This window comes from Microtus oregoni, unplaced genomic scaffold (assembly GCF_018167655.1).
Source record: "Microtus oregoni isolate MIOR12 unplaced genomic scaffold, Mior012 000002F_ref0000024, whole genome shotgun sequence".
NCBI lineage: Eukaryota > Metazoa > Chordata > Mammalia > Rodentia > Cricetidae > Microtus > Microtus oregoni.
In genome coordinates this window covers 9,114,419-9,127,939 of record NW_024543061.1, presented here as the reverse complement: position 1 = coordinate 9,127,939, position 13,521 = coordinate 9,114,419, and the positions used below count along the sequence as shown (strand labels likewise).

The window sequence follows — 13,521 nt, the reverse complement described above, 5'->3', positions numbered from 1 at the left end:
GGGTACCCTCATCCATTGTTGATGGGAATGCAATCTTGTTCAACCACTTTGGAAATCAGTTTTTTGGTTTCTCAGGAAATTCGGGATCAATCTACCCCTGGACCCAGCAATACCACTCCTGGGAATATACCCAAGAGATGCCCTATCATATGACAAGAACATTTGTTCAACCATGTTCATAGCAGTATTATTTGTAATAGCCAGAACCTGGAAACAACCTAGATGCCCTTCAATGGAAGAATGGATGAAGAAAGTGTGGAATATCTACACATTAGAGTACTACTCAGTGGTAAAAAACAATGACTTCTCGAATTTTGCATGCAAATGGATGGAAATAGAAAACACTATCCTGAGTGAGGTGTCCCAGACCCAAAAAGATGAACATGGGATGTACTCACTCATAATTGGTTTCTAGCCATAAATAAGGGTCACGGAGTCTACAATTGGTGATCCTAAAGCAGCTAAGAAAGGAGTTGAACCAAAGGAAAAACATATAGTTATCCTCTTGGCTATGGGAAGTAGAGATTCTTTAAATAGGAGGAAGTTATCATAGCTGAAATACACTGCAGTTTTATCTGTATTACAAATGTAAAGTAAACAAAAGGAACTCCCCCTCCTCAATCAAACCATGGTCCTAGCCAGAGATCATTTTCTTCTCCCATAAATTTTTAAAAAGTTTAAAAGGCATACACTTGTTCCATGTGATAACTTAGTTTTAGTCACATATTTCCATAGTGTTAAAAAATAAAACTCGTGTATTTGAGGACTAAATATTTAATTTCAACTTCTGTTTTTCTCATGCCATACTTTTAGTATATAACATATTACACCATTTTTACAGAATGATGATTATTATGCTTATCACTATGCCAAGCAAGGAATGAAATATGATACGGGTTCTGTTTCATAGTAACTACACCAAGCTATTGAATGAACAATGTCTGCTATACACATAGCAGCTACACCCCCTGGAAACTCTGCTAAAATTCCTCTAGGTGGGCTTCCCAGACTTTTCACTTTGGATATCTAATGTACATATTATTTTGAATATATATACACATATTCAAAGCAGAATATTAAAATAATGGTAATAACAAAATACCACCAAATTGATATGTCGGCATTCCAAATGTTGAAACAAGGTATGGACAAAACTTCCTGTAAAAGAAGCTTTGAATACAAACACAGAATGGCTAATATGTCATTTAGTAGTGTGGAGAGGTTGAAATGTTCTCATGACAATATTTGGTCCCTATGAACATGCTTCCAATAGACTACTTCCTCATACTTGGCTGTGCTCCTCCCAATGTTTTCTTTAATTTATTTTTATTTTAAATCACTCAATGTATTTATATGTCAGAGCCTCCACCACTCACTATTAGCAAAATACTAATCCTCCTAACCCCCACATAGAAGTGTGCAGTATTAATTTCCTAGAAATTTCCCAATCCCATCAATGTAGGCTTTCATTCCTCTGTGTAGATCTTTTCTGCTGGATCTGGGATCCAGGACCTGAAAGAATGGTGGCAGACTACAGTCCAATGTTGCAGACAACCTTATTTAGTGTCACTATACTCTTATACAACAGTGAAACAAAGAAAACACTGCTCCATGAAAGGTTGTTTGAGTTAATGAACAAATGTGATGAGAAAAAGTGTAAATAAATGTCATTAAGCACATAATAAATATTAACAGAGCTGTCCTTTTCAAGAACTTTGTCAGGATAGATCAATTTAAACACAATTTCCTGATACATACTATAGATTTTATCTGGGAAACCATAAAGCAAATCAGAAGGCCACATCCATGATCAGTAAGGCTTCACCCCAGAGCTTGTTAATTTTCTACTGAGAGTTAAGAATGGAGTGAACCTGATTAAAGAATAGGAAGGGAGGAATTGGAAGAATCAGAGAAAGTGAAAATTATGATCAGGAAATATCATGTGAGAAAATATATTTTCAATAAAAATGTATAATTTAAAATAAAAAAGCATAGTTCTGTTTTCTCAAAGCATCTTCTTTTCTGTTATGAGCATCATAGTTATTATGACAACTACCAGAAGTCTTTGAAAGTAGCTAAAGAACTAAAACAACAAATATTCACTAAGAGAGAAATATTGTATGAATGAATGGCTTATCCATTGATGCTCTTGTTATGGTTAGGCACCACATGGAGTGCACAGATTAAACAGAGAACTATATGTCTCCCCTTAGAGATGAACTAAAACCTCTCCATTATAGAGAAATTTTTATATATATTTGAAACTGTATTATCTAACAAAGTTGTTTTGAACGATGTATAAGATGAGGCAGGAAAGGAAAAATTTAATTTTATTTTAGTGTCTTTTCTTCCTCTTTCTCTCCTCCTCTCCATTTCTAACATTTCCTCCTTGTCTTCACCTCCCATGATGTATAGTAACATAGTTGAATGTGTTTCACAATACAAAGGTCATCTTAACAATATATCAATATATTCATCACCATTGCAATTAAGAAGAAAATATAATTATCTCTATAGTGTCTTAAAATCATTTACTTGGGAATCAATAGCTATTTATGATAAACTTTTAAGGAAGCAAAGCATAGTCACAAAATACCTTATTGACATGTATTGTTTATAAAGGTCAGGAAAATATCATATTCATAATGAGAGAATGTTAGATATTTTATCTCAGATTACACAAAGATCAAAATGTTTACTATCAGCAATCATATCTAAAATAATAACAAAGCTATACCAGTTGTATTAAAAATGAGCAATAAAAAGTATGAAGAAAATATTGGCAAACACATTAATAAAAAATCTCAATATAAATTTTTAGAAGTAATTACAATAAAATATGTACATACACAAAGAGTAATGGTATTGTCTATTTATGTTTGCAGGCACTCAAGTGAATACAGATTTTATCTGTGTCATAACATGATCCACTTTTAATCTGTGCAAGTATTTTGTTTTTATGTTTGTAAGATGATTGTATGCTCTCAGAGGCCAGAAAACATTCCTGGAGCCCCTGAAACTGAAGTTAAAGATAGCTAGCCGTGTGTCACTATCTGGAGGTTGAGCAGACGTGTCACTCTGTCATGGAAAAAATTTGGTCAGTGTAACATTTTATATGACATATTCTGTAGCTCTTTGAAGTATTTACAGGTCACCAATGTAAATGGCTTCTTGCCTCCCATGGCTCAACTCTGAATGTTGAGACTGCAGAGACCCCTGACATTTAAGGCTCAGGGATCTGTGTAGAAGAATACATGAAAAAACTGGAAGACATGGGAGACAAAGCACATGGGTTACTCAAATGAAAAAGGGTTTTTTAGATAGACTCAAATAGATACGCATCTCATAGATAACCTGAAAACACACACAGGGATTTGCCATATTTAAGTAAGACATGCTTTCAAAACCTAGAGAACACAAGTGCTCATGCCAAGTCAATAATCTATCTTCAACTGCAACCATTTATAAAAAAAGGACTTTTCTCCAAGGATGTATTACAGGGTATGCTAACAACAACCATTAGCAACACATACAAGAATATCCCAAGCACATTAGTAGATGGTAAACACACAAAAACTTAATAACATGCTTTATATATTTTTCTCTCAAATGACTTATTCTGGGATTTTTTATTGTCTGTTTCCCTATATGTTATGATTTTATTATTATGTTTTTATGGTGTATGTATTGAATTTTCTTCATTTGTCTTTTTTATTGTTATTTTCATTGGCCAGAGAAAGAGAGAGAAGGAAAGGAAACTTCATATAGAGGTATTTGGATGCTGATAATCACTTTCTGAAGTAGACTGTTAATCCCAGGAAGTAGACATGTCTCTCTGCCATGTAAAGATTTCTATTATTATAATATTATAAATGAAAAATAGTCCAGCTTTTTGAAATGTTTGAAGATTACTGTCTAACTGACATCTTGCCTCTCATGACTCATCACTCATCAGAATATAGACATTGCAGAGACATCTCCTTAAGGCTCAGAGAGCTATGTAGAAAAGAAGGTAGAAAAAATTGTAGGAGACTGAGGGAATGGGTGATTCCAATGAAACAGTGTCTTTCAGAAAGAATAGGATAGATACTCATATTAACTCATATATAACCTGACACAAGGCTTAGTCATATATAAGTCAGATACAATTCCAAAACTGAAAGCATACCAGCTGTCATACCTAAGCAAAAATATATCTTCCACTTAATCCCACTTAAGCAAAAAAGCACTTTTTTCAAATGAAGTATCACAGGGTATGTTAACAACCATTAACATTACTTAAAGAAGGCCCTGTGCAAATTATTTTATGGTCAACACACAACTAATTTAATAAAATTTTATAAACATTTTCTCTCAGATGGCTTTACCTAGGTATTTTTGTCTTGCTTGTCTTTTGTCTGTCATAGTTTTATTACTCTGTTTTAATGGTATGCAAGTATAAGTGTATGTATTTAATTTTCTTTTATTTTTCTTATTATATTATGTTTGTCTTTTTATTTGTGTGTGTATGTGTGCTTATTTGTGTGTGTGTGTGTGAGAGAGAGAGAGAGAGAGAGAGAGAGAGAGAGAGAGAAAGAGAGAGAGAGAAGGCCTGCAGTTACATGAATGTGGAAGGGAGAAGGTTTGGGGGTTTGGGAGGATCTGAGGGTATCTGTGACCAGAATATTGATGTGGGATTCCCTTCCCTATGCTGTGATTACCATTGGTTAATAAAGAAATTGTCTTGGTCCTGCACAGGTTACAGAGGTAGATAGGGAAAACTATACTGAATGCTGGGAGAAAGGAGGCAGAGTCAGAGAGATGCCATATAGTCCCACTGGAGACAGACGCCAGATGGAAATTTGCCAGAAAGCTACTGCCACTTGATAATACACAGATCAATGAAAATGGGTTAAATTAATATGTAAGGGTTAGCTAATAAGAAACTATAGCTAATGGGCCAAGCACTGTTTTAATTAATACAGTTTCCATGCGATTATTTTGGGGCTCAGTTGCCAGGAATCAACAAATAGGCCTTCCACAAGAAATTGGCCTCCACGTGGCCAACTAATTACTTATAAAACCCGAGTAAGCTTAAAAAGGAATTCTAGACACAAAAGAACAGAGTTAAGCATGTTGTGGTAGCAGCATTTTCTTGGGTTGGCTCTGTTTGCTAGAAGCAAGCACAGGCATGTTTCCTTCAAGTGAGGATTTTCTGATTCAGCAGTAGCAGAAAAAAACTGTGCCATTTTGAAACACCATTATTCTGAGCTGTGCTGCCAGCACAGCCTCTGGTCCTTCCAGTAAACCAATCAGATATGTGGGGTAAGTGAGCAGTGTGCTACAACTTGCTTAAGGCAGCATAAACCGGCTGTGTGTCTACAAATGGAACAATGTTCATGGCTATCAGAAAAAACAAACAGCTCTGCCATGCTGGACTGGGCAGGGCAAGCAGAAAGTACCATATTTGCTCTTTCAATGCCACAGCATAGGTTTTTAAGAAGTGCTTAGCATTTTAAGTAGCAGTTCTCGTCGGAAAATAGTGAGATGATATTATTCTGGTACAGAGGATACCAGCTGACCGTTACAGCTAGAAGGCCCAGAAATTGATGTCATTTTAAATCTAGCCAAATCTGTAATTCAGCAAGAATGGTCTAACCAGATTTCTGAGCTCCAAACAATTGCCCAAATTCCCTTGTGCCTTTTTGTCACAATGATACAAAGTGAAATGTTACTGTACAATCAAACAGTACATTGCAGCTGGGCCCCTTCAAGTAAAGAGGTTTTTGTTAGGGTCTACATCACTGTGGGAGGAACATACGAACCTTGGTAGCAGTAATAAACTCCCAAATCCTCAGGCTCCACTTTGCTGATTTTAAGAGTGAAATCTGTCCCTGACCCACTCCCACTGAACCTCTCTGGGACTCCAGAGCTAAGTTTGGACACCCAATAAATTAGACGCTGTGGAGGCTTGCCTGGCCTCTGTAGGAACCAACTCAAATAGGTTTTTCCATCACTGTATAAGATGCTCTGACTGGACTGGCAAGAGATGGAGGCTGATTGTCCAATGGTAACTGACAATGAGAGTGGAGTCTGGGTCATCACAACATCACCACTGGTTTCTGAAATTATAATAGAGTAGCAAAATATCATATGAAATTTTCCTGAAAATATCTTTCTGAAATCCTTTATTATATTCATTTCAAATGAGATTGTGGTACCTTTTGTGAGTCATTAAAAATATATCAAATGCTTTTCCCATGTGCATACACACATGCATGCACACACGCATACACACACACAATTTGTAGGTCCTAAAGGTCATAGTCTTCACCACTCCAACCCATATAAGTCAGAATCTTCATCTTAGTGCAGCTCTTTTCCCTTTAATTTCTAATTGCCACACAACTAAACATTACATGCTCATCCTGGAGAAGAGGCCCTGCCTGATCACAGACAATACTTACTGGCAACAAGGGTTCACTCTCACTCCCCATTCTCTGCTTTTATCTCCCTCTATCCTTACCCAAAATCCAGAATATGAGCAGAAACAGGGAATGGACAAGACACAACATTTTGAGGAGATGAACAAAGACGGGTTATTAATGATGGCAAGAACACAGTTGAGCTTTTATCTCAGCTCAGCAAAGCAAGGACTTCCCTAGGGAGCAATATGCAAATACCATGGTCTGCCTAACAGTATACATAGAGGAGACAATTATGTCAGCTTATTGAATTTTGAAGAATGACTGACAATGGTCTTTTTTTTTTTTTTTTTCGAGACAAGGTTTCTCCGTAGCTTTTGGTTCCTGTCCTGGAACTAGCTCTTGTAGACCAGGCTGGCCTCGAACTCACAGAGATCCGCCTGCCTCTGCCTCCCGAGTGCTGGGATTAAAGGCGTGTGCCACCACAGCCCGACTAATGGTCTTATTTATACCTAGCATGAAAGTAAAAGAGCAAAACATCTTGAAAGATGAGTGACAAGCTGGATGCTGAAAACCTGGCAATGTTGAGTAAATCAGTTGGAAATATGGATTAACAAAGTAGTCTAGCTGTCTAATTTGAAATATACTTATATTTCATCTAAAACAACACAACCTAATTGCGGAAATTGTGGTTAATACACACAGCTAATTTTTCTCTTGATGTTATGAGCTCCCAAAATTTTTGCTCATAGTCTGTAATGCAAAATGGAAGCAAATCACTCAAGTTTCTCTTCAAATTATTGACTGTACTCTTATTCAGTAATAGAACATAGACTTCTGATTACGGGTGACTCAGTTAATTTACCAATATATCCCAAAAAGAAGTAGACCCAATAAAAAATGCTATAAAAAGTCATATATACTATACATTCACCAAGAAATGCACAAAAGCATAAGTATAGACATTACTATACACTCCACATGATTTTCATAACATTTAAATGCTCTTTTGGATCAATTTTTTTTAATATCATATGTCAGACAATGTCTAGGTTTCCTGTTGTCAATTAAGTTTATGTATTTTTTTATTCTTCAAACTCATTTGAATTGAATTTTTCAGTATATATCCTTCAGTAGCCTACAAGTTCACCCATGTTCTGTAAATAAATATATAGTATATATCAATTGCTGAATCTTCTAGTAATGATAAAATTTATTCTTCTACCAGGATGGATTTATATTTTACTTTCAGAAGTTAATAAACATACTAAGAATATTTTTTTTTTTTTTTTGGTTTTTCAAGACAGGGTTTCTCTGTGGTTTTGGAGCCTGTCCTGGAACTAGCTCTTGTAGACCAGGCTGGCCTCGAACTCACAGAGATTCGCCTGCCTCTGCCTCCCAAGTGCTGGGATTAAAGGCGTGCACCACCACCGCCCGGCTACTAAGAATATTTTCAAACACATTATAAGTGAACATATATTTCCATTTATTTTTAGAGGAAACATAGCAGTTTATTTATCTGCCTCCATGCCAGCTAAAAAAAATAAAACTTATTATAGTTCATTAAATATAGATTGCTTTGGATATTAATGTCAATATTCTGTAATGTACATCCTTCTCCCACTCATTTTGACATTAACTTATACTTGCAAGAGATACATTTTATCCTTATTTTAAAATTTTGGTTTGTTTCCCAGTACAAGGAAAATATCATACCTTGTGTATATTTTGTCCACATTTCTCCTTGTACTTTTCTCTGTTTCATTTTTTTTTAATTTTTCTCTTGGTAATTGACTGCTAAACAAGAACATCATTTTGATACCGCTGCGTTTCATATTTTTTGACAAAATGTGTCTACTGCTTTTAAGTAAATGTCTATTTTTAAAATGTAGCTGACTGTAAAAGGGTGTTGATAACAAATGGAAACAACCTCAATAACATTTTCTATATTAGCAATTGTTTTCATAATTATCTTACTTCTAATATGTGGGGAACCAAATGACAGTTCAAGAAAACCAGAAATTTATCCTTAACTAACTAAAAGAAAGACAATGGACAAAACTACAGTAGCTTGAAAAATGACAGAATGAATGCATATTCATATAAAAAACAAATTCATCCCTCATGTAAACTCACTAAAAATTATCAAAGAACTGAACACAAACATAAAACTAGGGCAATCATTAAGTATAATGTATGGAAACTGTAATGAGCCTTGTGTTTTAATATGACTTAGATCAACACCAAAATGAAGATCTGTGAAGATAATGTGTGAGACAGACCTTAATAACATACCATATATTTATCTGTGAAATATACTGACAAAAGACATGGGATTTTTCAAAATCTTTTCCTTCAAAGATCATTGTCTTAAGTATTGAATCAACTATTCGGTTGAACAATGAAGCCATACAATCATTTTATTCATTTTTATATATTTATTTTTAAATTGTAATTATATTATTTTATCAGATGATGCAATGTCCTCAAAATGCACCTCATAAAAATGATATACACATTATATTCTCACATTGTATGCTCATTATTATATCTCACACATTAGTTTAGTATGAGAAAATATATATTTTATGCTCCTGAAACAAATAAATAGAGTTTGTTATAAACTGCTATGTAGCTATGAATATACTGAAATACAGAACACTGTCAAAACAAAATTCTGGAGGGAATGTGTTGGGGAAAAACCTGAGTTTCTTTTCAGTCTTGATGGAAATGGAAATAGTGAGAGGATATTTAAGAACAGTCTGATGACTTATTACAATATAAAGAATATTCTAACCCTGTCATTCTGGACCTGTTGTATTTGTCAGAAGGATTTAAAATCTTTTATCTACACAAAATAGACATTTTTTTTCTGGAGCTTTATTGAAAACTGGCAATGTCTGGAATTAAACATAACCCCCTTTATGGGTGTATCAATGAATAATCTGTGATATATCTAGCCATGAAATAGCATTGAGGACAAAGAAAAAATAAAATATTGTATTTGCAAATTGATAGAAGGAATGTAAAAAATATATACCCCAGAGAAACCATTCTGAACACTTCATTGCCTTGTGATTCAAATTATATTATACTCACAAAAAACTATGGGGTAGAAAAATTGTGTTTTCCACTTGTTAGAAGGAAGGAGTGCTGCATGGTATACAGATTCCTACAGGGCAGTGAAACAACTTAATATGTTTCTCAATGGATGGTGCACCCCATAATATAACAGTTAAGAGGTATTTATTATATGAAACCACAGCAATTCCCTGAAGAAATCAGGTTCTCTGAATGGTAAGTCATTCAGAGCAGTAGTGTCACACAACCCAAAAAATGCACTTCTATGGTGGGAGATACTCATAATGGGAAAAGCTACACACATTCATGGAGAGTAGGGACACATAGAACTTCATTAATTCTCAATCAAACTTCTCAGAGTTTAAAAGGACTCTAACATCTGCAATATAAATATTCACAAATCTTCTTAAATATGCTGATAATTTAAACCATGAGAACTAAACTTTGGTTTACAAGATTATAAACACTTCATGTCACACACATTTCTTGTTTTCAGTTCTAGCTAGCTCCCATAAATTAGTCACTGTGCTTACACAGCAAGAAATTTGAAGGTTATTTGGATTTGTTTTGTTTTGTTTTGCTTAACCTTTTTTGTTTTTACCTGTCTTGGAGGGTTCATGTAAGTCAGAAGAACAGAACTGATTTTACTTGTAAAAGATTGTTCACTCAACATAAAAATACAGGAAGAATTAGCAGTGACTTCTGTGGTAGTTTGAATGTACAATAATATCATAAGTAATGGTACTATTAGGAGAAGTGGCTTTGTTGGATTACTTACGGCCTTGATGAAGAAACTGTCTCACTGTGAGAAAAAGCTTGAAAGTTTCCTATGCTCAGATTATCTGCCAGATGTGGGAATATTAGCTATTTCTTTAGTACTACATGTGCCTGCCTGTTGTCATGATCCCTGCCATGATAATAATGAATGGAAAAACTGAAACTGTAAGTAAGTCCCAATAAAATGTTTTATTTACAGGATTTGTTGTGGTCATAATTTCTCTTCACAGCAATAGAAACCTAACAAAGACAACCTTTGGGGGTCTGAAGTAGATTTCTTCATATATTGCTCTAATTGCAATTAAGAAAATGAAAAGAGTATATACCATAAAAACTCTTCATCCAGCCTTAACTGTCTACTGTTATGGGTTGTGGCTCAGGTGGAATAATTTTAATTTGGAATTAGAAAAATCGTTATCAAACATGTGATTGTGCAGTTGAAGTGGCATAAAGTCAGTTCATCTAGATGAGATCCTCTTGTGTTTTCTCAACTAAATGTGTCCATAAGCTTCAAGCCTAGTTGTATGTCAGAAAAACTTCCAAACAGTTAAATGTGATACTAGAGGCAGCCATTTCTCTGGCTGGTTTATATTATGATCTACTATACTCTGAGTGTAAAATCATAACTGTATTGAAAGTAAGAACTTCCATTGTCTTCTGATTCCAGGCTATGGGTTTTAAGAGTAAAATCTGTCCCTCACCTGCTACCTCAGAAACTCTAGGAGATTCCAGAGATGGTATCAGTGGCATACTTGATAAGGAGTCTTGGAAACTGGCTCATTTAAGTGGGTACCAGTGTGTACGTATGGCACTGTCCTCACTCGAATGACAGGTGGTATTGACTAACTCAAATAGAGTCACAGACAAGGCGTCTGGAAACTGGGTTGGCATAATGTTACCTATGGGCGCTGAAAGCACATATGGACCATTAATTAAAACGTGACTAATCAACGTATCTCTAACCCACCTTGAAATGTGTAAAGAATATTGTTTTATCAAATTTATACTTAAACAGTGACAATTATATGGAGCACAATTTGAAGAAAGAAATATAATATTTATGCAATATCAATACATTTCCAGTAGTGTGACATAAAATTCCAAAGCCCAATGAGCTCTCCTTGCTTTCTCCATGTATGTCTAATAAACCATATTACAGCAGCAGTTTGTCTTATAATGTTCTATGAATGATTCAGTGAGACGAGTTAAAAGAGGTACTTATATAAGTAATGAGAATTTCATACTGTTTTAGAAGAGACTGACAGGGCAACAGGTTTCATGGTCTCCAGTTTTAAATTACTATATCTCCCTCTGCTGGACAACTAGTGAAGTGAAGAAATTTGATAGCAGTTTCAGGATGCTTTTACAGATTCAAGGTAAACAGTGAACACAATCCAATGCAGTTATTTCCACTGCCAAATTAATGTGGAAAGAAAAAACCCTCATATCTCATATTCTTATTTGCAGTACAGAGTTATATTGATTCTTTTACTTTTTTCTCAGTATTGGAGAGAGTCTTTAATTATCTGAACATAAAGCTTCAGTCCTCATAACACTATAGTATCATAATGTTAATTATAAATGATGCCAGAAATTTCGGTGATTTGCCTGTATAAAATTGTATCATCTAGTGTATGGAATTGAAACATGACAGCTTTTAGATGACTATATAACAATATAATTCTTTATCTTTTTTAAGATGAATACCAAGTTTTGCATGTAAATGTCTACCACTAAGATTTAAGCAGAGAACTGACAAACATTTCTGAAGTGTTGAAATTATAAACCATGTCCATCAGTGTTAATACAACACACACCGTCTCTCATACACAGTATAAGTGGATTTGTAATGATACCTAAAAACCATTTTGTGTCAGCCTAAATTGGAAGAGGACTCTTCAAGATTTTGATGTTTCCAAATCACTGGCCCTGTCCTATAGACTAAGATGGAATATATTGCTTAAATTCAGAAAATATATGGAATTTGTGAAAGTTTTTGAAACAGAGACACATCACAATATATTTAAGATTGTAGAGCAATGATATATCATCAACTCAAAACACAAATAACAATCTCTTCACTGATCAAAGACTGATCTCCAAAAAATGAGGTACTGATAAACCTCTGTTGTGCCCAGATTATGAACCCCGTGGAGACCAACAGAAACCAGAGAAGTCAAGACTGCAATAGCAAGGTTTATTGTTAGTGTAATACACTCATCTCCACACTCGATACAGCAAGGCAGGGAGCTAGAGTAACTCGGTGGAGTTAGCTTTTTAAAGGCAAAAATTCATAAGCCATTCAGGGTGGTCAGTGGGGTTTATCACAGGTGCAAAGTATTCGCTCATTCTCATCCTGCTTTATCAACTTGTTTTATCTTGAGAGCAAGGTCACACTGTCCCTGAATCAGGACATCTTTATTAGTCTCTGCATGATGGCCAGGCATTCTGACTCTGTGCTTTGGCATTTCCAAAGAGTCGGGGGGACACTGTTATTTCTGGGAACATGAAGCTAATCTGGGTTTTTTTTATTTTAAAACACTCTGCTTGGAAATTCCTTCTTGTTCCTTTGTGAATAAGGGATGAGGGACTTACATTTCCTTCTTCTCTTGGTCCTAAGGGAACCTGCTTGCTATAGCTTATGTATTTTGTTGGCCCTACTGATATTATTATACATTTTAGTTGTATAAGGCCTGAGTGGACTATAACCCTGTTGCATCATAAGCTGTATAGGTCCCAAACTTGTTTCATATATTGGATTATTCTAACAATAATATAGGACCCAAATGTGAGTATTAGGAGGAAGAGTAAGAGAGACCCTATTAGGGAGGAGATGAGGGTAGTGAACCAAGATTTGGAATATCAGGCCTCAAACCAACTCTGGTTGACTTCATGTTCCCTTTTTCTTTTTTGCAAGGCCTTTACAGACTTTTGCCATAGAATCTTTTACAATTCCCGAGTGGTCTGCATAGAAGCAGCATTCTTTTCCCAAAGCTGCTCATAACCCCTTAATTCAATTCAACACAGTCACATGGGTGCAGGGTGTTAGGCCAGATGAACATGCCAACAAAGTATCATTTGCTGGGACCAAATATCCTGATTGGTTTGTGAGGGGCACAGTGTGATTGCAGAGGGATAAGTAATGACCAGGTATCGTCCCTATACGTAATCTCTGACCTGAGACTTGTCCAATGGTTAAGGAAGTATTTGATTGCAATTGGCAAGACCCAGATGCCCCCGTCTGATCTTGCCAACTAGA

The 13,521-nt window shown here is 35.3% G+C and overlaps 1 gene segment (V, D, J or C); it reads right to left on the bottom strand.

Annotated features, from left to right (window-relative positions):
- Window positions 1-5,775: 5,775 nt before the first annotated feature.
- LOC121434709 lies at window positions 5,776-6,570 on the bottom strand. The segment is given in 2 exon segments: window positions 5,776-6,101; window positions 6,506-6,570. Coding segments are annotated over 2 exon segments (375 nt in total).
- Window positions 6,571-13,521: the final 6,951 nt, after the last annotated feature.